The sequence below is a fragment of the Apodemus sylvaticus genome, chromosome 20, assembly GCF_947179515.1.
Source record: "Apodemus sylvaticus chromosome 20, mApoSyl1.1, whole genome shotgun sequence".
Lineage (NCBI taxonomy): Eukaryota > Metazoa > Chordata > Mammalia > Rodentia > Muridae > Apodemus > Apodemus sylvaticus.
In genome coordinates, this window is record NC_067491.1 from 55,226,461 (window position 1) to 55,251,624 (window position 25,164).

At 37.2% G+C, this 25,164-nt stretch overlaps 1 protein-coding gene across 1 annotated transcript; it reads left to right on the forward strand.

The window, feature by feature from the left end:
- The first annotated feature begins 289 nt into the window (after positions 1-289).
- On the forward strand, positions 290-24,035 carry LOC127670569 (vomeronasal type-2 receptor 116-like). Its single transcript, XM_052165072.1, has 6 exons — positions 290-498; positions 8,238-8,529; positions 8,930-9,736; positions 10,392-10,619; positions 12,238-12,361; positions 23,056-24,035. The coding sequence occupies exons 1-6, from the start codon at positions 290-292 to the stop codon at positions 24,033-24,035; spliced, it is 2,640 nt and encodes an 879-aa protein (XP_052021032.1).
- Positions 24,036-25,164: the final 1,129 nt, after the last annotated feature.

The following is a 25,164-nucleotide window of genomic DNA, read 5'->3' on the forward strand; positions in this document are numbered from 1 at the left end:
AGGGCCTGAAAGATAATGTGCATTGGGACTCTCAAAGGGTGGAGGAAGGAATCCTTGTCAATAAATTTCTCAGGCTGATTAGAGTTACATATTCAGTCATTAAGTCATCAAAATCATAAGGCTACACACACACACACACGCAGGGAGAGAGAGAGAGAGAGAGAGAGAGAGAGAGAGAGAGAGAGAGAGAGAGAGAGAGAGATGCCCTCACACATAAGCATATATATATATGCTGCACCATGAGTCTTAACACTCTAAGACTTAGATCTTGGCAGAAAGATCTATTAACATGCTATTCTCTTTGCTTTTTATTTCCTGGTTTTTACAGATGCCAACTCTCATATGGATCATTGCAACCCCTTCCTGCCTAAATGAAACAAAATACCATTTATACTATAATGGGACTGTGATAATTGGTGCATTTTTCCCTATTTATCAATTATACCTAGAGATGAACTCAGACTGGAAAACATCTTTTGACACAGAATATGATTTAATGTAAGTGTTTTGTATTGACACATTCTTTTTAAATATTGAACTGTCTCAGGTTAAGTGCGGATTTTAACATTATTGTATATATTTCCCACCATGAGGCTCTGTATCTTCCCTTAAAAGATCCTCTTTTCAATTTTGTTTTCTGGTTGACTCCTTTTGATCTCTCAAGAGGGAAGGGAAGAGAGAGATTTGGTTTCAGAGATTTATATTACATATTTGGCAATTGCAATTTGTCCACCTTTCCCTATGATGCCTGATTCCTCACACTGAGTACATACAATGACATCACCTTAGTAGAATTGTTGGTAGCATCTTGGCACACCAGTTCACGAAATTAGAGAATTTCACACATGAGTGTGTTAGAGTAGGCAGTGCCTTTGAAAACTTTGACTTTGGATTTCCTCTTCATGTTCTAGAGTGATACTTGTTGCTTGTTTCAGTCACCTCTGACTCAGCTGCAGTAAGGTAAGAACTAGAAATATATCCAACTTCACTTCTGCTTTGTTCCTTAACATTTTGCAAAAATTGGAACAAATATTTCCCACATCTTTTTGTATCATACATTTTAAACTATTTTTACCTACTTAATCCATATGTTTCCATTATACATTTACTTAATTGTATGGATTATTCATACAGACATATCCTATGAGGTTGCATCCACTAAGGGCTTTTCTTTGGATCATCTTAAGTCAGTAGGGACAGCACATCTGGACAGACAGTTTTCTTTTTAGTTGCCTTGGTGAATTTAAAGATAAATAGTCATGAACAATTATTTTAAATGAAAGAAAGTACATTGTGTAACATGCAGATACTTTGAACACTGTAGGAAATTCTAGAATTAAATATTAGAAATGGAGGAACAAAGTACGTTATCAACTCTGAACTCAACATGGGGAAATAAAGATACACAATGAATGTCCCAGCTCATAAGCAGTTAACAGAAACATGCTGAAAGATTAGCAAGGACACTGGAGAAAGAAGCATTGGAATATTTTGTTAACAGCTTATTATGGTGATAGTCATCACTAAAATTCAGTGGAAAGGAAAAATAATTCAGAAGTAAAATGTAATTAATGAGGTCATCTTATTATATTTTGTGAGAAGTTGAAATAGAAAACATGATCAGAGTAATCCAAATTTCACGACTAGGTGAAATATTTTATGTGGATCTCTACATGTCCCAGGGATTTTTTTTTATTTTGCAAGAAATAAGTTATAAGATTCTGCTTTGCAGTCCAGTGTCACCTGCTTAGGCTGCACTGTGCACTATGCCCTGTGTCTCTACAAGAATACCATAAATATAATATAATAGTATGTTATGTATGCGTTTGTAATATGAAAATGATGTAATTTTTTTTATCCAGGCTAATTTACTTTAAAAATTATTTATGCATCAGAGGAGAAAGTGTGGTGTATATGTGGACCAACAACATGCCATGATTTTTTTGTACTAACATTTTCCTTTAGCTCACATGAGTTTCTCAATTGTCAGGAAAAGTGTAATCTTGTTACTTAAAACATAATATAGCCCTGGATTGTTATCCTACATAATCTGCAATTTTCTTTTTTTTTTCTTTTTAATTGCTTTCTTTATTTTTTTTATTTGATATATTCTTTATTTACATTTCCAATGATTTCCCCTTTTCTGGTTCCCCACTCCCAGAAAGTCCCATAAGCCCTCTTCCCTCCCCCTGTTCCCCCATCTACCCCTTCCCACTTCCCTATTCTGGTATTCCCCTATACTGCTGCACTGAGTCTTTCCAGAACCAGGGACCACTCCTCCATTCTTCTTGGACATCATTTAATATGTGGATTATGTTTTGGGTCTTCAAAGTTTCTAGGCTAATATCCACTTATCAGTGAATGCATACCATGATTGATCTTTTAAGACTGGGTTACCTCACTTAGTATGATGTTCTCCAGCTCCATCCATTTGTCTAAAAATTTCATGAATTCGTTGTTTCTAATGGCTAAATAGTACTCCATTGTGTAAATATACCACGTTTTTTGTATCCATTCCTCCGTTGAGGAACACCTGGGTTCTTTCCAGCTTCTGGCTACTACAAATAGGGCTGCTATGAACATAGTGGAGCATGTGTCCTTATTGCATGCTGGGGAATCTTCTGGGTACATGCCCAGGAGTGGTATAGCAGGGTCTTCCAGAAGTGTCATGCCTAGATTTCTGATAATTTGTATTTTTCTTTATGATACGTTATTATACTTATCATACAAATATATCCTTTCTTTGCTAGACTTCCTCTTCCAAAATCTCCCTTGTCATCAGTCCCAATTTATTCCTCTAAGATTAATGGACTCCTATTCTATTGTCATTACTGATATATCTATGTACAATATCATTATGTGCCTACAATCTGTTAAGTCCAGTTAATGTTGCATGTCTGCATAGAGTTTTAGGACTGAGTAATTGGAATTGGTTTACTAATTGGATGCTCATCCCTCCAAATGACTACTTCTCTTGCTTTCAGTGTTAGTTTCCTACTCTGCTAAGTATATGGTTGAGTCTCTAGGAAGACTCACCCTGTTAAAGGAGGTCCAGAATTGTTGGCCTAGTTGAGTTGTTCTGTAGGCAGCCATATTGTTGTAGTACCATATGTGTCTTCTCACTTATTGATAGGATATACTCTCACATATTTTTTCATTGTTTGATTCTTATGATCATTTTGGCCCAACTTCTACAATGTTCCCCAAGGCTAATTGCAGAAGGTGTGTGGTAGATATTTCAGTTCTTTTGGGTATCTGCTTTGACCACTTGTGTCATTCTTTAGTTATCTCTGGCAGTGAAAGTTTTATACTGTGAGTAACAAGAGCTACACTTATGCGTGGGGATAAGCAAATATACTTAGAAGTCATTTAGGCATGTCTCAGGCTTACAATTCCCAGCCTACTTTGAAAATGGTCAAGGATTGAAGAGGAGGATCCAGTTAGAGCATGCCAGATTGTGAAATGCTGTGTCTTTTTTTCTTTTCACATTTGCATCAATGAATCTATCTGCCAAAGAATATTTTAGAAAGGATAAAATAATATGAAATTTTATGAATCTGTTAAAAGCATTTTCATAGTAATTAGAATTTCAGATATATAACTTAAGACCAATTTGAAAAATTACGAATAGTGACACATACCTTTTTAAAGAATACATGTTGATATTATTATCACTTGCCCCCATATATATAGATTTTACCTTCCTAAGTATAATTTCTATTATTCACAAATTGTCATTATTATAAAAGTGAGTGAATGCTACATAATATAAAGTAGTTACAACACAGGTGAAGAGCATGAGTTCAGATTCGCAGAGCCAAAATCCCACTGGAAATGGCAGCACCCAGTTAAATTGGAAGTACTTTTACAAGGAGATGGGAAGATGAGACAGAAATATCTGAGCATGTATAAGGATGACAACAGAGACACATAATCTGAAGAAGACTGAATGACAAAGTTGTTTAGAGAGCTTATCTGAATTTCTTGTACAAGCATTGAAATGTGTTATTAACTACATATACCAGAGACACATACACTGACACGTAGCATACAGACATACAGAATATGATACATATATAATTGTAGAAAAGCCAACAGTAGTCACAGATTATAATCAGTAAGGGATCTCTTTCATAATATGTAGAGTCCAGCTCACACATTTTAACTGTGGGTTTTCTGGAAGGAGAGATGGGTAAGGAAGAGGCTGCAAGAGAAATCACATGGAGAGACACAAAAACACACGGCTTCTGGTTTAAGTCTCCATTTTTTTAATGCCTCTCTTCCAACCAACAAAGGCAGACCAAGCCCCTCCCCTGAAGGCTGGAAACCGGTTCTTCTTGTTCTTCAGGAGGTGGGTGGTCAGGTTGCTGGCTGCTATTCTTGAGAGCAGTGGGAAGGGGGAAGTCACAATTCCTCCCTTCTATTCTTGAGAGCAGTGGGCAGGGGGAGGTCACAATTCCTCCTGTTTTTTTAATTTTAAGAAAAACCAGTGGATAACTATATTCGTCAAAAGATGATGGGCGTTGATCAGTGAGGGAAAGCATTGGTCTCGACCCCCTTAAATATTAATTGACATCTTTTTCAGGGGAGGGGAAATAGACTGCCTTAATAATTTAAGGACAATCTTTCAGTGTCAACCCCTATGCAGCTGGGCGTGCTTTCCAGGGAAACTCGGAAGCAGAACATTTCCTTTTCCCTTGCAGCGCCTCGCCTCACACCTCAAACTGATGCCCATGTTTGTTAAATTAACAAACATGCGTAGATCCGGTTCTATGCAGCCCCTCTTTATGGGGATCCAATGGTAAAGTAAATGTCCTGTGAATATGAGTTGGCTGGCTTTCATAGCCGCCCATCTTCGAATCCTGGAAGCCATTGTTATAGCAATCCACCTTCAAGTGTTGTATCTGAAAGATATCTGCTTGTAACACAAAATAAGAGATTAAAAGGAAAAACTGCTTGGACTGTTTCTCTGGAGGGCCCATGGTATTTAATTTGGTTGTAAATTAGTAGCTCAGGAATAAAACCTGGCTTGCAAATTAATGGCTAGAGGAAAAGTAGCCTACCTTCCCAATATGGGAGAAGTAGCCTTAAGAACATTATTGAATTAGTCATACTTACCAGCTGATTTAGGGTCTCTATTTACCTACCATATCAATCTTTCTGGCAGCCATCAGGCTCCATCTTCTTTTTAGAGAAAATTTAAATAGAACATCTTCTTCATAATAAAACAGAGTCTGGACCGTTCCATGTATTGGTTAACATGTCCCACCATTTAACCATGGCAATCCCTTGGTATAAAAAGCTTGTGAACAATGATTGATTACATTTAGAGGCTTCTCTCGAATGTAGAGAAGTGACAAGAAATCTTGAACAAGTATCAATGCAAACATGTATAAATTTTATTTTCCAATTTTGCATAGCGAGTTACATCCATTTGTCAAAAATGATTGGGCATAAGGCCACATGGATCAACCCCTAAATGGGGAGCTGGAGATAAGGAAAGGCAGTTAGGGCATTGTTTTACAATAGTGAAAACAAAGATCCCGATGGCATATTAAAATTAAACGTGCCATAGGTTTCTAATAAAGGACAAATTTTGCAACATACAAGCTAATTGTAAAAGGATTAAAAGTATTATTTATAGGTTGAAAAACATTTAATATCATTCATTGTCAGCTCTGCTAACTGAGCTGAGCCCAGGTGTTTCTATATCCACCTGTTGATTATAAATAAGATATCTAGCTCTTCCTTCAGAAGAGCCATCTATGAAAATCAAGAGTATTTTTATGCAGAGGCTATAAGGATCATATTAGGAAATACAACCTCATGCATATCTAAGAAACATTATTAATCTATCTTGAGGACAACAGAAATGCCAATAAGTGAATTCTTCTATCTCATCTAGACATTGGCATGCCTAGTGATAGGAAACCATATACATTTAGCAAGATTTCCTTGGCATCCAAATTTTAAAATTTTCTTAAAAATATATATGCCTTAAAAATATGTATGGATAATTCAAATTATATGCATGGGGATACCGTTCCCCCTCTATTTTTCTTTTTAAGAAGATATTGTTTTGTTTTGTTTTTTAAATGTTTTATATTATCTCATCTTTGAGGATAATAAAGAATAAAATTGTCAAAGATATCTCAAATGATTAGCCTGTATTTATTAAATGGCCAGTTCTAATGTTTGTTCTAATCTAAGTTGGAACACCAAGCATATACCATAACATAGGCAATAACTATGTAACTATAGAAAATAAACATAGCATTCTCAGTTGCCTTTTGCTAGAGTGGTTGCAACTAGAATGCCCCAAAATGAATCATAACTATGTACATATTTTGATTTTCTAAATTAGAAATATGAATATCAATTTTCTGTAAAAGTTAATTCAGTCCTCTAGAATCAATACCATTATGTGGTAGAAGTAGAAATTGAGGACATCAAGAACAAATCTTTATAATTTGATGTACATAAAACGATAAAATTATTTTTTAAGCCATTACTCTTTTGATGATACAAATAATAAATGTGCTTGTACATCTGAATGTTTCTATATACCCTCTTTGGGATATAAACTTTATGTGCCTTGCCCCAAAGGGTCCTGCCCAGGCACCTTCTTAAAGATTAAATTATAAATAAGTATATTGTAGTTGTCTTCAGACACACCAGAAGAGGGCGTTAGATCTCACCACAGATGGTTGTGAGCCACCATGTGGTCGCTGGGATTTGAGCTCTCATGCTCCATGAATGAGGATCTAGCCTTTAGCAGCTGAGCTATCTCTCCAGGCTTACAAACATAAAATACAAGAGTCTAGCTCTCAGCGCCCATGGCTATCTCTCCAGCCTTTGGGTTAGCTTAAAAATATCTAAAGGATAGTAATTTAGAGAACATATCCTTTGAAATTTGAATTATATTTGTATAAACAATTGTAAAAATTAAGAATTAGCAGTATTAAAAATAGAACAATTTTAATCAATTTTTATTTTTAACAGGAAGCAAACACTCATTCACACAAAATACAGACAAATAAATTTACATGTAGACAGACAATCGGTGCACTGGGACAAACAACATAGAAAGATACACAGAAAGAGAAATGCGCTTGTTGTTAAGCAATTGCATCCATTTTCCTTTTTCTTTTATGTTTCTAGAAATATTTTTTTTTGTTTTTTGTTTTTTACTGTTTTTATTTTGTTTTATAATTTATGCCCTATTTCTCTTGCCTGGTGCAGTTCTTAGACTGCGGACGAATGCCTAACTAAATTAATTCCCTGTTCCATTGTTGTCTTCACACCCTAGCTGATCTCAGTTTAGGGCCTACATACTGAGTCAGTCCAGCCTGTATCTTTACACACTTCTGCAGCAACATTCTTTAGAAATAAATGACATTATTAGCGCTAAATTAATACCCTGTTGCTTACCGTGCTCGATACATAAACTTTTTCCTTTTCTTTTTCCTTGGAGCTCCTAAATTCAGACAAACATACCTCATTCTGCCTCTCCATTTCCAGTTATAATCCACGTGGGCGCCATATGTAGAGTCCAGCTCACACATTTTAACCGTGGGTTTTCTGGAAGGAGAGATGGGTAAGGAACAGGCTGCAAGAGAAATCACATGGAGAGACACAAAAACACATGGCTTCTGGTTTAAGTCTCCATTTTTTTAATGCCTCTCTTCCAACCAACAAAGGCAGACCAAGCCCCTCCCCTGAAGGCTGGAAACCGGTTCTTCTTGTTCTTCAGGAGGTGGGTGGTCAGGTTGCTGGCTGCTATTCTTGAGAGCAGTGGGCAGGGGGAAGTTACAACTCCTCCCTTTTATTCTTGAGAGCAGTGGGCAAGGGGAGGTCACAATAATCATCTATTCCAGGAACCTCATAGTTTAATAAACAATTGCTTTTTATATGCGTTTTTGAGTCTGAAAGACCAAAAGAGTGGAATTTTTGTGAAGGATTCACACACCATTCAAGGGTAAAATTAACCTATATTCCCATATATGGGTATCAGAGGAATCAAGCTCTTCTAGACCTATAATTAATAAGTATCCCACTTCTCTATCTTGTCAACATTAAATATCATAGCACAACATTTGAATTGAAATGATTAATTGGCAGATATAAAAGTTTAGGTTCTATGAAAAAACATTTCCAACTGTAGAAGTTATTGCATAAATTTTTTAGATATAATTGGTGTGAGTTCCCCTTATGAATGCTGTAATACTTCTATGCAGGATCCAAGGACAAAACTACCAGCTTGTTTTGGCCATGTTATTTGCCATCAATGAGATCAACAGGAACTCACATATTTTGCCAAACATCTCTCTGGGGCTTGAGATTTATAATCTGCCATTTTATGAAAGGAATGTTCTGAGGAGTGTATTCAATTGGCTCACAGGCTTGGGCACCTACATCCCTAATTACAGCTGTAGAGAAGAGAGCAAATCAGCCGCTGTGCTTACAGGAATTAGCTGGAAAACATCTGAAAATATCGGGAGAGTGCTGAATCTTTACAAATTTCCACAGGTGAATTAAGAGTTATGTGAGTGATGAGCCTCCAGGTCCTTTTTCTCATATTTAGCTGTGTGCAAAAAAGTGTGTGTGTGTGTGTGTGTGTGTGTGTGTGTGTGTGGCAGGGGAAGATTTTCATTACTTAGCATAAAAGAACAACTACAGAAACAGATTAAAAAAAACTTCCATCTTTTTAAATTTAAAATATGGTTAAGAGAATAAACTGTACACAAGGTAAGTTGAAGCCTTAAACTTTTCCTTAATTTTCTCAAAATAATCAAAAACTGAGGTGTGATATTAAGAACTGTTGAACAGAGTTACTTCTCTAGCAATTCAATATGACGTTTATGACTTAAACAATATTTTAGGAATGACAATTCTTATTCTAATGTTTTAAATACTGTGTTCCTTTTAGGTTACATATGGGGCTTTTGATGATCTTCTTACTGATAGAAGTCAGTTTCCATATCTGTACCAGGTGGCCCCCAAAGAATCATCACTATTGTGCGGTATCACCTCATTGATGCTTCATTTCAACTGGACCTGGGTGGGACTGTTCATCACAGATGACCACAGAGGTGCTCAGTTTCTGTCAGACTTGAAAAAGGAGCTGGAAAAGAATAAAGTCTGCTTAGCTTTTGTGTGGACAGTATCATTTATAGGGGAATCCATATATTATTTGTCAAGTGAGCTTAGGGTGTATATTCTCGAGCCATCAGCAAATGTGATCATAATTTATCCAGACATTCCTTTGATAATATCTCAGATAGGAAATGGGCATAGTAAGGATCTACTGAGAAGAGTTTGGATCATGAACTCAAAAAGGATTGGCCTGAAATTTATAGAATATAATCTGTTAGATTCATCCCATGGGACTCTCACATTTTCACCCCATCATGGAGAGATTCTTGGTTTCACAAATTTTATGCAGGAAGCTACCCCTATCAAGTACCCAGAAGACACTGTTCTTCATGTCTTGTGGAATTGGTACTTCAACTGCTCACTTTCGCATTCTGATTGTAAAATCGTGGAAAATTGTATGCCCAACGCCTCATTGGAATTGCTGCCAGGTAAAATGTTTGAAATGGTAATGACTGAAGAAAGTTACAATGTGTACAATGCTGTGTATGCAGTTGCCCACAGTCTCCATGAGATGATTGTCAATCAATTCCAAATTCAACTCCAAGCAAACAAAGATAGGAACACATTATTGCCTTGGCAGGTAATGCCCCTTTCATTGCATTGTGACATTAGCAACATGACACCAGATGCTTAAAATTGTCCCAGACTATATAGATTTAGTTTTTCTTTCAATAAGTTATAAGAGGTAGGATATGTTTCAGTAATTAGATATCAATGTACTCCCAGGTCTATGTAGAAGTTTTCGTTTAACAGAAAATTTCTGCTTTTGATAGACCCTACAGGGATATTTATTTCCTTTGGTATTATCTCTTTATGAAACTCCAGCATTTTATGTCCATTTCTCACACAACCTGTCAATATTTCAGTACAACACCAGATTTGTTATATTCTCTAATCCATTCCTGATTATCCACTAAAGTCAAATAAACTCACATTCTACATGAAGGTTGTGTAAAAATTCAGAAAATAGAAGAAGATAGCTTGATTTAAAGAAGTTGAGGCTTGTTCACAATATAGTCCTTATCATTTAGTACTGCTTGGGTTAGATTGTTCTCTAAAACTGAAGTTTTAGAAACCAAATTTTAGTTATCTTCTTCTAAGCTGTTGTATATTCTACACCATAGAAAAAATTTAAACTTGAAAACCATACATTAGAGTCAGGAAATAAGTTCATTTTTGTAGTTCTAATACATCTCTAAGACTAATATTTTTGTACAATTTCAAATATCTTTTAGCTTCACCCTTTTCTGAAGAACATTCAAGTGAAAAATTCTGTTGGTGATGATGTGGTCCTGGACTGGAAAAGGAAGAAAGATCCCGGGTATGATATTACCAGCCTTTGGAATTTCCCAACAGGTCTTTCACTATTTGTGAATGTGGGCACATTTTCTCCAAGGTCTTCCCAGGGCCAACAACTGTCATTATCTGAACATATGATACAATGGCCCATAGTATTTACAGAGGTAGGTGTGTTTCTTATTGAAAAGATTCCAATGTATGTAAATAATGTTTGATTTTGGGTCTAATTGCTCTTAGTTGTTTACATGGGGCCCATCAATATACCCATAACTAAATATAAAGACTTTTACTGATTGCCTACTTTAGTGGATGTGTTTTCAGATATTTTGAAATTACATAATCATTTTGTCATTTAAAGTCAGAATATGAATTAGTATATTTTTTTACACCACTGTAACAGAATAGCTGTTGGATGTTTATATTGTCTTTCATTATCTTAGTTAATTTTCCTCAGCATGAAATAAAATAGAGTTACCTGTGTAGAAGAATGTCAGTAGAGAAAAGATTTACAAACTACTGGCGTAGAGCCAAAACTGTCAGGCATTTTTCAGGTACAGGATTTATGCAGGAGTAGTCCTTAAAATGAAAGTGATGGCATGTGGTTTTTAGGTGTTTGAGAAAGAAATCTGAGAAAGTCATGATTAGCACGCCAGTAACCAGACAGACATCCTACATGGTCTACATTTCAATTACTATATCTAGTTGTCTTTCTTTAACTCCAGTCTTTATTTCTGTTGACAATAAATGATGAGGTAGACGTGTAATCTGAAATGGGAATTTCTGTTCACACTTTGCTTTTGGCATGCCATTTTATCATAAACAGTAGAAACCCTAGCTAACCCAACTTAGACAGAGTGAGTCAATCTTCAGTTGGGTTTTACTTAGGCCCTCGACAGACAAATCAGAAAAGTCAGAGCATGTCCCTTTTTTACCTGTTTGTTGTAAAATGTAGACAGAAAAATCAATGTGAGGAGTGAAGCTTTTTGATTTTACCATTACAGATTGAGGACGGAGTCCATTAGCACAGGCAATCATGACAGCACTTATTTTAGGAAACTAGGAAGACTCATTCAAGATCATGAATAAGAGAGTAATGGTTGCTTCTGACTAAACTTCTTTTCCGTTTTCATTTATATTCCAAAAATGATAGCACTCATTTTAATAAGGCTGTCAAAATGTAGGAAATGTAAAACGCTTCTCAGAAATACCCAAACATTTGTTTTTATGGTTGCATTAATTCATACCATGCTGACAGATAGACACAAAGGAAGACAAATGTTTTCATTTGTGTTGCCAGGAATTTCAGGGACAGGATCAGTCTGGAATCCAAATATACTCTACTTAGACATTTTCCCAGCCACCTAACAACCTTTTTTCTACCTTTGGGCCTGGCAGTGGTGGTGCACGCCTTTAATCCCTGCACTTGGGAGGCAGAGGCAGGTGGATTTCTGAGTTCAAGGCCAACCTGGTCTACAGAATGAGTTCGAGGACAGCCAAGACTACACAGAGAAACCCTGTCTTGGAAAACACCAATAAATAAATAAATAAATAAATAAATAAATAAATAAAAATATTTGCAGATATTACAGAGTTTAATAGTCTTAGGACCTAGCTTAAAATAGAAGTACTTGTATGTCATACTACATGGAAACATGGAGTAACACATCTAATAGCTACATTTTAAAATACTAAATTAATAAATGATCTGAATTGTTAAACATCTCTTATTTGGGCACTCATTAGGATGTAAGCATTTTATATCCTGTATTAAATATTTTTCAGCCCCCACAGTCTATATGCAGTGAGAGCTGCATGCCTGGATTTAGGAAAATCATCCCAGAGAGAAAACATTCCTGTTGCTTTGACTGCATTCCTTGCCAAGAAAATGAGATTTCCAACGAGACAGGTGAATGACAAGACTCACAGAGGATTTTCCCTCCTTTCCACAGTGTTCCGATAAAGTTAACCTATAGGAAAAATCGGCAAGAGAACCACATAGCCATTCCTTTACTTCAGTTTAGCAATTTAAATTGTTCCAGTGCATTTTCTGTAAAAACAAAAAATACATATGAATGATTTACATTTTAGATACATTATAGGCATTGCTGCCTCAAGAAATTACTTCTTCACAGTGGAGATGTGTGTTCCAGTCCAGCATAGAATTTAATTGGCAATATTCTGAGTATTAAGTCTTGAAGCTATGTTTTTAACTTATTTATTTATTTATTTATTTATTTATTTATTTATTTATTTATTTATTTATTTATTTTCACATCTTGCTTACAATCCCCCCTACTAGTCTCCCCCTCCCAAAGTCCTTTCCACCATTCCCTGTCTCCTCCTCTGAACAGGTGGTGCTCCTCTGGGTATCACCCCACCCTGAAACAACAAGTCTTTGTGGGTCTAGGCACATCCTATCCTGCTGAGGCCAGGCAAGGGAGTCCAACTTGGACATATGCCACACAACAACTTTTGAAGACCTTACACACTAGTTGTTCAGGAGCCCAGGTAGACCAAGCTGCACCTCTGCCACATATATATGGGGAGGCCGTTGTCCAACCCTGCTATGCTCTTTGGTTGGTGGTTCAGTCTCTGACAGGCCCAAGAATCCAGGTCAATTGTTTCTGTTGGTCTTCCTGGGGATTTCCTTTCTAGTCTGTCTCATAATCCTTCCTCTTATTCTTCCATAAGACTCCACACCGCTGCACCACGAGTTTCACTGTGGGTATCTGCATGAGTCTCAGTCAGCAGCTGGGTGGAGCCTCTCAGAGTACAGTCAGTTTAGAATCCGGTCTGGAGGCATAACAGTATATTATTAATAGAGTCATAGATTGGTGTTTGCCCATGAGATAGGTCTCAATTTTGGCCAGTTGTTGGTTGGCTTTTCACTCTGTCTCTTCTCTGTCAATGTTCTTGAACTTCTGGTGGGCAGGATACTTTTTGGTGTAAGGTTTGTGGGTATTTTGCTGTTCCTGCAGGGTTCCTACCTGGCTGCAGGATGTGGCTACTTCATGTTCCATATTCCCAATGCTATGAGTCACAGCTAAGGTCAGCCCCATTGATTTTGGGGCTTTTCCCTTATCCCTGGTCTTTGTCCTATCCTGGAATTGTCTCCCACATTCCTACCCCTGTCCATTGCAGATTCCCCCCTCATTCTTCTGGAGGAATCACTATCCCTGACAACTTTCCTCACTATGTGTGCTGAATTCAATAGAAGAGAAAGTGGGAAAGAAGTCACTGCCACAGGGGGAAATTTCCTAAACAGAAATCCAATGGTTCAGGCTCTTCTAAGATCAAGAATTGATAAATGGGACCTCATGAAACTGGAAAGCTTCTGTAAGTCAAGGAATATAGTCAATAGGACAAATCAACAACCTACAGATTGGGAAAAAGTCTTCACTATCCCCACATTTTGTACAGGATTAATATCCAAAATATATAAAGAACTCATAAAAGTTAACCTCAAAAAAAAAATAATAAAACAGCCCAATCAAAAATGTTGTATAGAAGTAAACAGAGAATCCACAACTGAGGAATCTTGAATGACTGAGAAGCACTTAAACGAAATGTTCAGAGCCCTTAGTAATAAGTAATAAATGCAAATTGAAATAACACCAAGTTTCCACATTAACCCAATCAAAAACTCAGATCAAAACTCAGTTGACTAAGATCTAAGACTCAGTTTGCTAAGATCAAAAATTCAGTTGACAGACATGTTGGGAAGAATGTGGAGAAGGAGAAACATTCCTCCATATCTGGTATAGTAGTCTATACCAGTCATATAGTAGTCTAGGCTGGAACTTGTGTTCTCTTAGGATCTGTATGATCTCTGTCCAGGCTCTTCTGGCTTTTAGGGTCTCTGTTGAGAAGTCTAGTACATTTCTGATAGGTCTGGCATTATATGTTATTTGACCTTTTTTTCCCTTTATATTCTTTCTTTGTTCTGAACATGTACTATTTTGATTATTATGTACCAAGAGGATTTTCTTTTCTGGTACAGTCTATTTGGTGTTCTATAAGATTCTTCTACATTTATGGCCATCATTTTCTGTCATTTGGGAAAGTTTTCTTGTATGATTTTGTAGATGTTTTCTGGTCCTTTGAGCTGGGAATCTGCACTCTCTTCTATTCCTATTATTATTAGATTTGGTCTTTTCATTTTGTCCTGGATTTTATGAATAGTTTGGTTTAGGATTTTTTTTATGTTTTGAATTTTCTTTGACCATTGTGTCAATATCTTTTGCTGGGAGCATCCCAGACCAGAGAGGGTAGTGGCTGGGGTACATAATAGGACTCTGGTGGTGGCTTTAAAGTCTGAGTGTCTCAGGATGTTGTATTTCTCTATTTGTACTGAAATGCTGATGATAACTTCTAAAAAGTCCTAATGTTCTTGCTCTTTCTGGGGATAAAAGACCTATGGCTTAGGTGATTAACACCTGTAGAGAGGCCCTGCAGTGCCCCACAAATACAGAGAGGGATGCTCTCAGCCAACCATTGAACTGAACACAGGGTCCCCAATGGAGGAGCTTGAGAAAGGACCCAAGGAGATGAAGGGGTTTGCAGCCCCAAAAGAGGAACACCATTATGAACCAACCAGTACCCGCAGAGCTCCCAGGGTCTTAACTACTTACCAAAGAGTATACATGGAGGGACGCATGGCTCCAGCTGCATGGATAGCAGACGATGGCCTAGTCAGATATCAATGAGAGGAGAGGCCCTTGGACCTGTGATGGCTCATTGCCCCAGGATAGGGGAATGCCAGATCAGGGATGCACGAGTGAGTGGGTTAGTGAGGAGGGGGAGGGGGATGGGACAGGCATTTTTGGAGGGGAATCATGGAAAGGTGATAACATATGAAATGTAAATAAAGAAAATATCTTAAAAAAAAAACAAAATAAACCAAAAACACCTGTAACCTAACAGTGGAGGATTAAGCAATGTGGCCTTTGTTCTGTCTCAGTAGGAATCGCTCAGCTCTTTGAGCCTGCTGGTTGGAAGTCAGCTAGGACAAAAAGGGGGCACTTAGAACAGCGATTATAGCATTTATTACTAAGTCGTAAAATGTCTCCTATGAAAGTTATCTAAGGGGAAAAGCAGAAAGATCCTAAGTGGGAAAAGGGAAACAGTTTCTACTCCAAGTGGGAAAAGGCATCTCTTTGTCCTCACTACTTATACATCTTTCAGAATACATGATCACATCTTACAAAGTTCATCACAGGTTTACACAAAAAATCAAATCATAAGTTGAAATACAAGTTTACAACAGAGAATGTTAACATACATATCTATTAGGAGTAATTATCTGGCAGAGTTCTCATTGCAGTTTTGACCGTCAGAAAAGGACCTAATAACAGTTCCACTATAAAAGAGCTTAACAATCACAGATCTAATTTTAGGAATTCTTATAGGATCACCATTAAGAAACAATGAATTCACAAAATTTTTAGGCAAATGGTTTGATCTGGAAAATATCAACCTAAGCGAGGCAACCCAATCACAAAAGAATACACATGGAATGCAATCTCTGATAAGTGGATATTAATTAGCCCAGAAGCCCTGAATACCCAAGGCACAAATCGCATAACAAATGACTCCCATTAAGAAGTATGGAGAGGGTCCTGATCCTGGAAAGGATTGATCTAGCATTGGAGGGGAATATAAGGACAGAGAAAAAGGAGGGAGGTGATTGGAGAAGGTATGGAGAGAAGAAGGTTTATGGGACATATGGAGAGGGGGGATCCGGGAAAGGGGAAATCATTTGGAATGTAAACAAAGAATATAGAAAATATAAATATTAAAAAAAAGAAAAAAGTTATCTATTTGTCTATATTGCATTACTACTAGACAGTACATCTTCATGGATCTGCAAATATCTGCTCCAAAGGGGTGTGCTATTACTTAGTGATTATTATATATGTTTAATAATAACAGGGAAAGCATATTAATAGCAGGAATCTTTCCTAAAATGGATCCCTTAAAGCCTTGCTTAGTAAGGGTGAACCTGTTGCAGATTATATAATAATCAGAAGCAGGCCATCTCAGGAAGATAATTTGATAGGTATTATCTTGTCCCATTATGGCTCCTGATAATCTAAGGTATCTTCTACACTTGAGATTCTCTCTTCTATCTTATGTATTTTGTTGTTGATGCTTGGATATGTAGTTCCTGACCTCTTTACCAGGTTTTCCATTTCCAGGGTTTCCCCCATTTGTGGTTTCTTTACTGTTTTTACTTCCATCTTTAGGTCTTGGACCCTCTTGTTCAATTCCTTCACCTGTTTGATTGTGTTTTTCTTTATTTCTTTAAGGGATTTATTTTATCTTTAAAGGTTTCTACCTGTTTAACCTATATTTTCCTGTATTTCTTTCAGTTATTTATATGCTCCTTAAAGGATTCTGTTATCTTCAGTAGGTAGGATTTTAGGCCAGCATCCTGATTTTCAGGTACTTGGAGGTATCTAGGCCTTGCTCTGGTAGGAGAATTGTGCTCTTATAATGTCAGAGTATATTGGTTTCTGTTGCTTATGGTCTTGTGCTTGCCTCATGCCATCTGGTTATCTCTGGTGTCAACTGGCCTGAGTGTCTCTGTCTGGAGCCTGGCTACTGTGTCCCTGGATTGCTGAAAGTCTCCTGAGAGGCCTGTAACCCTAACTGTAGCGGTCTCCTTGGAAGCTTTCTGACTGAAGGGTCTTCAGAGGGGCATGCACACTGATGATCCGTTGCCCTGCCTACATCAGATCACTTGTGACTCTTCAGAAGATTATGTCTATTGCTCTGGGTGCAGCAGATCTTCTGAAAGTCCTTCAGACTGTAGTGTCTACAGGGGAGCAGACACACTGATCACCTGCTCCACTGGAATGCAAAGGCCAGAAAGGGGGTAGAGTTCATTAGGGGAAGGGGGTATGGGTCCTATGTGAAGGCATGTCACCTGGCCATTTTTCTTTTCCACCTTCAATATTCTGTCTCTTATGTAGATTTTGTGTTTCTATTTTATTTAATTTTTTTACTTTATATCCTGCTCACTGACCCTACCTCTGTCTCCCCCTACCTTTTTTCTGCCCCTCCCCTTCTACTCTGAACAGATTGGGGCTCTTCTGGGTATCCGCCCCACCCTCACACTTCAAGTCTCTGCAAAGCTAGGTGCTTCCTCTCCCACTAAGGCTAGACAAGGCAACACGACTTGGTGAAAATACTCCATGTCCAGGTGTCAGCTTTTGGCATAGACCCCATTTGAGTTGTTCAGGACCCACATGAAGGTCAAGTTGCCTTATGCTACAAATGAGCAGAGAGCCTTAGGTACATCCTACATAACTGTTGTTGTGTGTTCAGTCTCCAAGAGCTCCAAGCGTCCATGTTAGTTGACTCTATTGGTCCTCCTGCAGAGTTCCTGTCCCCTTTGGGGCCTGCAATCCTTTCTCCTCATCTTCTATAAGAGTACCATAGCTCCATAGCTTCCAACAAAAAACACCAGATTTTTGTATTCTGATTATTATGTTGAGGGAGGATTTTCTGTTCTGGTCCAGTCTAAATGATGTTCTGTAAGCTTCTTGCATTTTGTAGGCATATCTATCTTTTGGATGGGAAAGATTTCTTTCTTTTTTTTTTTTTGATTTTTTTATTCGATTTATTTTTTATTTACATTTCAAATAATTTCCCCTTTTCTGGCCCCCCACTCCCCAAAAGTCACATAAGCCTCCTTCCTTCCCCCTGTTCTCCCATCCTCCCCTTCCCACTTCCCTGTTCTGGTTTTGCCCTATACTGCTACACTGAATCGGGAAAGAATTCTTATACAATTTTGTTGAGAATATTTTTCTGAGCCTCGCTCTTTACCTTATTTATTTCTGTGACTCTTAAGTTATGTCTTTTCATGGTATCCCAGAGTTACTGGATGTTTTGTGCCAAGAGTTTTTTTTTTTTTTTTTTTTTTTTAGATTTAACATTTACTTTGAATGACATGCTAATTTTATCAATTGTATCTTCTATGCCTGTGATTGATTCCTTCTTTCATCTCCTGTATTTTGCTGGTGATGCCTGCATCTGTTCGTACAGGTCTTTTCCTAAAATTTTCATCTACAGGATTCCCTCAGTTTATGCTTTCTTTATTGTTGTATTCCATAGTTGCCTGCAGCTATTGCTGGAACAGAAGCTGAGGGATAGTTGGGGAAGAGGCGAAAGGAAAGAAGGCCAGGACAATATTTTACCGATGAGGCCCCAACTTTAATGTCAGTCAGACCTTTTAACAGTTTGGGCCAGCCCTTCCCCCCAGACTCCAGGCTGAGTTCCGGTGGAAGGTGGAAGTCCTCTAGCTTTGCCTGGCGGCCCTTGGCTCAACTGCTCTGGCAGCTGGGTGGGTCACCTGCTTAATTCAGGAATTCATAGACCTGGAGGAACAAAGAGCTTAACCTTCACTCTGAGCTTCTCCAACCTAGGATAAAAATCCCTGCTGTAACCTACTTCCCTATAGTCCTAACAACAGGTTCCTGCCCAAAGCCAGGGATTGTCCTTGGCCAATGTCAAGTTCCTACTATGTGGTAGGACTCCCAATATGGCTCTGTACACTTTACTGCTTCTATTTTCACTTTCAGGTCTTGCATACTTTTTTAATTTCATATTTTCCTATGTATCTGTAAGGGATTTATTTGTTTTCCTCTGTATAAATATTTACTTCTTTGGTTGTGTTTTCTTGTATTCCTTATACATTTCCTCTTTAAAGGCCTCTATAAACTTTATAAGGTTGAATTGGGGTTCATTTTTGTGCTTTGGTTATGTTAGTATTTCCAGGCCTTGTTGTAGTGGGTTACCTGTGTTTTGCCCTTGTTTTGGTTGGTTGTGTTCTCTTTCTAGAGCTTTTATCCATCTTGTTGGCTTTGGTCCCTGGATGTTCCTGTTGTAGTAGCTATTGGAAGAGGGTTAACCTAGATTATGGACTGCTGTCTATATACAGGTGAGGCAGTTACACTATAAGGTAAGAGCCTGTGATTGGGCAGTGGAAAAGGAAGGTGGGCTGAGAATTTTGGAGAAGAGGACAGAGAAACAGAGGAAGAGATAAGATGGAACCTATAGGAGAGGAAGAGGGCTAGAACCACACAGTCCTGTGAGCCATAAATATTTGGGATTTCTTAGATCAATGATTTAATAATAATTGGGGACTGTTTGCCCCATCTAGGTGTGTAGCTTGTGATTATATCAACTGAGTTTTGAGTTCATTGTTCAAGCATTTTGTGGGTTGAGAATTTACTAACGAAAAACTAACTGATGAATCACAAGCCTCTAGAGTTTTGATTTTACTGGACACAATCCACAGCAAGAGAACCAGCGAGATGGGCACTCCCAGCATGGGGCTAGCCATGGAGGTGACAAGGCTGCTGGGCAGAGAATAGCCAGCACTAGTTTGGGATGATGATTTTTAAAATATTTCCCACTACACTAGATAGTTCTTGGAGTCAGGCCTCTAGAAAATTCCTGGTACTGTACAGATCTGGGTCAATCACATTTATAACTTATTAAAAACTTGATACTTTCAGCTTCAGTATGAAAGTTCCCTCATAGTCTTATTTCATACTAGAGTGTCAGGAAGGTGTGTTTACTTTCCACAGAGTGGTTTTTTCCTTTGTTTTATCTTTGTTGTTCACCATAATTGAGTTTCTAAATTAACTCTATTACAAGATTTTATTGCCAAGTCTTCTTCAGAACAATGAAGGAATGTGAAACATGGGTTATACAATGAACTTAAAGTATTGTGGTCAGTCTGCAACACAGAGACAGTCAGAGACCTAAGGGATGCAACTGAAAACAGAATTCATGTTTTGTATAGCATTTTATAAAATTAGTCATATTTGTTCATGGAGAATAAATGCTTTAACATTTAATATTTGCACATATACTAATGAACTTGAAACTATAATTATATAGCATCTGAAATATTTATTATAACTGTGGCAATAGTGTTGAAATTTTCAAAGTTCATAGCATGTGATACTACTCGTTAACTTATTAATGCCCAAATGCCAATAGTGCATGAACATGCTCATTAAACTATTAAAAAGAAAATACAAATGTCAAGGAAGTCCTCTGAGAGCATTTGAAATGAGAACCTGTCACATGATCACCTTTAGTTGCACCATGCAATGGGTGCATCTAATGTTGTTGAAGTAAATATGCCAAACTCTGCTGCACACACCTGGGCTCACATCGCAGTATATTGAAATGAAGTATAATTAGTTCTAAGCAAACTTGGACAAAATTGGGAAATTGTGCCATTATCAATTCATCAAACATAAGATCAGTAGGAGTAGAATAAGCATTGTGTCTTTCCATGTTGAATAAGAAAGGTAACTAGAGAAGATTTGCTGACATTATCATTGATATTAAAAAAGGTGTTTGTGTATTTATTCAGGATTCTACATAGAATAATTTTCATTTTGCATATATTCCTAGCTTAAAAAAATCTCCTTTCTAAAGAAATAATTTTATTTTTATTTATTAGTTTCCATTATTTCACAATAAAACAGTAGACATGTTTTCTCTTTGGAACATTTTGAGTTTGAACATAAAGCCTACCAAACTGCTGAGTGGTTATAATTTCTCTATGCAGACTAAAGATATATTAAGTACATTTATGAGTTTTATGTGGATACAAAATGAAAATATCACAGTTCACCTCAAAATGTTTTCATCACTACATAGTAAAGTTTAGACTCTATAGAGATATGTATATTTTGAGGAATGGAGTGGCATGAAGAACCTATTTATGCCTATACCAATTGCATTTTTATTGTTTTAAAAAAAGATGGATATACATATTTGGACACTCAGAATGTAAATCACTGAGGAAATATGATAGACTATATTAAACTTATATTTCTATAAACTATATTAAACTTAAGACAAATCTTAAATCTTATACAAAGTAAGTCATTGTCTTACAGGTCAATAACTATTAATGAATGAATTGACATTCTTATACAATACATTTATTAGAGTCTAAAATAGCACAGCAACAAAAATAAACAAAATGGAACAGAAAAGAGTAATATAAGAATGTGACTTTAATATGAAATGACATATTTAGAAAATATTTACTGTTGTGACAGGAGAGTGAAATAAAAGATAAGCAAGATAATATATTAATGTTGCCTTTAATGTAAAAAGAAGAAATTGTGTATTCTTTCTATGTGTTTTATAAAATATAAAACTGAATACTTTAAAAAAATAAATTTTACAAGAATATTGAAAGTCATACCCAGCATGACGCATGAAATGTGACATTAAATATCATGAGGAGCATAGGTTTTCTTACTTCGGACTTTGATTCACAAGGAAACAGTCTTTAAAATCTGTACTAGAAGAACAAAGAAAACATAAATGTAACTGTGAAGTAGTAGTTTTCATGAAAAAAATCATTTAATATTCAAGTTTTTTAAAACTTTAATAATTTAATAGCCATGAAGTTGACGTATTATGAAAAGCACTCACATCTCAGACCATTAACCTGAGTTTGATTGCAGAACACTGAAGTAGAGGAGAGAATTAAGTCCTGCTACTTTTTCTCACACAGCCACATATTCACTCTAGCATATGTGATGCCTAAGCAGAAAGGGGTGGAGAAAGAGATAAGGAAAGGTATTTAGTGGTATCCGATCAAGATCAACATGAGAATGAGAACTTTTCAAAACTATAGAAATTTATAAATAAAAAGAAATGTGTGTCATACCCCTGAGACCAGTATCATTTTAAACAACAAACACAATGAGCACTATACACATTAAAGTTGAATTCATACAAGCATCTTGAATTAAGAAACATTTCATGAGAACTGGTGTAAGGACTGAATTAGTTTTTGCTGTCTAACTTTGTATTCTCATGTCTGAAAAGTATTTGTTGACTATGTTACAAAAATATAAACAAAACACTTTGGTAAAACAGAGAATAGTGGAATGCAACTAAAATAAACTGGCCCATTGAATGTGGTGTCCTAGAACTTTTAATTGCCAATTTGACAAATCTACATTTATGTGACAAAAAGAAAACACAGTTATAAAGAATACCTTCACAAACTGGCCTGTGGTCACTCCTCTTGGTCATAGTTCTGGTTAACGACTCCTGTGGGCTGGAGTACCCATCTGTGTTTGGTGCAACCTCTCAGGACATAATCCTGAGCTATACAACAAAGCAGACTGAGTCAGGCAGTAGGGGAAGGATGAACAAAACCTTGCACCCATGGACTCAGCTTCAGTTGTTGCCTCCATATCCTACCTTGAGTTTCTGCCTGATTTCCTCAGTGATACACACACACACACACACACACACACACACACACACACACACACACGCATGCACACACACACACACACACACACACACACACACACACACACACATGCCCTTCCTCCATAATTTGCTTTTGCTCATAGGGTTTCAGGAGAGGAGTATAAACCTTATCCTGTAGGATTAGGTCACCTTAGAATACTCATTTATTTATACCTAAAATAACAAGTGAACATGGTTGTAATAACAATGCAATGAATTGAAACTGTAAAGTATATCTGGGAAAAACGAAATCTTGACCATCCCTTCATGATCAATTTGTATCACCCACAGATATGGATCAATGTGTGAAATGTCCAGAAACTTATTATGCAAACGCAGAAAAGAGACACTGCCTCAAGAAAACTGTAACATTTCTGTCCTATAGCGATCCCTTGGGGATGGGACTCACAATCATGTCTGTGGGATTTTCTGCACTCACAGCTCTTGTTATTTGGGTCTTTGTAAACCACAGAGACACTCCAATTGTGAAGGCCAATAACAGATCTCTCAGTTACATCCTGCTCATCACTCTGAAACTCTGTTTCCTCTGTCCATTGCTCTTCATTGGCCTTCCAAACACTGCCATATGTATCCTACAGCAGAACTTATTTAGACTCCTGTTTACAGTGGCTCTATCTAGTGTGTTGGCCAAAACCATCACTGTGGTTATGGCCTTTGAGATTACTGATCCAGGAAGAAAGGCAAGCTGGTTGCTGATATCACGGCTCCTGAATTTTATCATTCCAATCTGTACCCTGATACAAATGCTTTTTTCTGGTATATGGCTGGTCACAGCTCCTCCATTTGTTGACATGGATTCTCATTCTGAACATGGACATATCATCATTCTATGCAACAAGGGCTCATCTCTTGCCTTCCATGGCACTCTGGCCTACTTGGGTGTCTTGGCCTTTAGTAGCTACTTCATGGCTTTTTTGTCCAGGAATCTGCCTGACATATTTAATGAGGCCAAGTTCCTGGCTTTCAGCATGCTGGTGTTTTGTAGTGTCTGGATCACCTTCCTTCCTGTCTACCACAGCACCACAGGGAAGGCCATGGTGGTTATGGAAATTTTCTCTATCTTGGCTTCCAATGCAAGCATTCTAAGCCTAATCTTTGCTCCAAAGTGCTATGTTATTTTGTTCAAATCAGAGGAAAACACACTTCATCAAATCAGGAATAAAAGACATCAAAGGAGCAAAATTTGCTTAAAAAATAGTTTACATGAGTCTTCAAGTAAACTGAATATTACTAGTTATCTATCACACTAGTAGTCACATATAAGGTTATAATATGGTTTCCCAATAATGGCTTTGTGGGTAAAGATTCTTCTTTCCAAATTTTATAATGTGAGCTTGATTCTCTTGAAGCACATGGTAAACTAAGGACCAACCAATTTTCTGTGGTGGAACTAGTGTTTGTCCATGATCCAAAATAAATAAATATGTGTAATAAATCTTTTAAAAACATTTTAGTTCAAGATATGGTTGCATGAGCTTTTATTGGTTTTACTAACTTAATAAATTATTTTTTCACATTGAAATCTGTTACATTTTGGAATCATGATTCTTTATGCACCAAATTATCTGCTGATTCTGAGGCTTTTCCTCTAATTTGTTATTCCTTATTCATGATAGTAAATTCGGCCAGGTGCTTTTACTTAGAGAACAGTTGTAATTCTCCCAGTGCTGACCATGAACTTTTTTTCTGATACTGTTAATTCTGATCTCAGATGTTATGAATTGAACACAGTATAGCTGCAACATTAATTTCTCTAACATAGTATTATCAAAACATTTCACATGTTCAAATCAATCTGTTCTTTTTTTAAATTTGAAAGAATTATCTTATCTATCCACAACCCATATGTTGTTGCCCCTCCCAGCTGGCCCAAAACGTATCCTGTCGAGAAAACAATGCAGGAGTTTTGGATGGAGCAGAATGGTCAATCAATAACCAACTGAAGGAATGGTGAACCAATAACCAGTCTAACTTGAGATCTATACCATGTTCAAGGACCAATCCCTGACAATATTAATGTTGCTCTGTTATGCTTGATGACAGGTATCTAGCATGACTGTCCTCTGAGAGGCCCCAGTCAACATCTGACTCTGAGAGGAATACATACAGGTAGACAGTAGATGGAGCTTGGGAATTCTTGTGGCCGAATAAAAAGATTGCAGTCACTAAGGTGATAGGAACCCCATAGGAATCTCAACAGAAAAAACTAACCTGGACCTTGGAGCTCTCAGAGACTGGACCATCAACCAAAGAACATACATAGTCTGGACCTAGTCATTCCTACACATATGTAATAAATGTGCAGCTTGGGCTTCATGTGGGTCCTGAACAACTGGTATGGGGGATGTCCCCAAATCTGTTTCCCGGATGTGAGATATG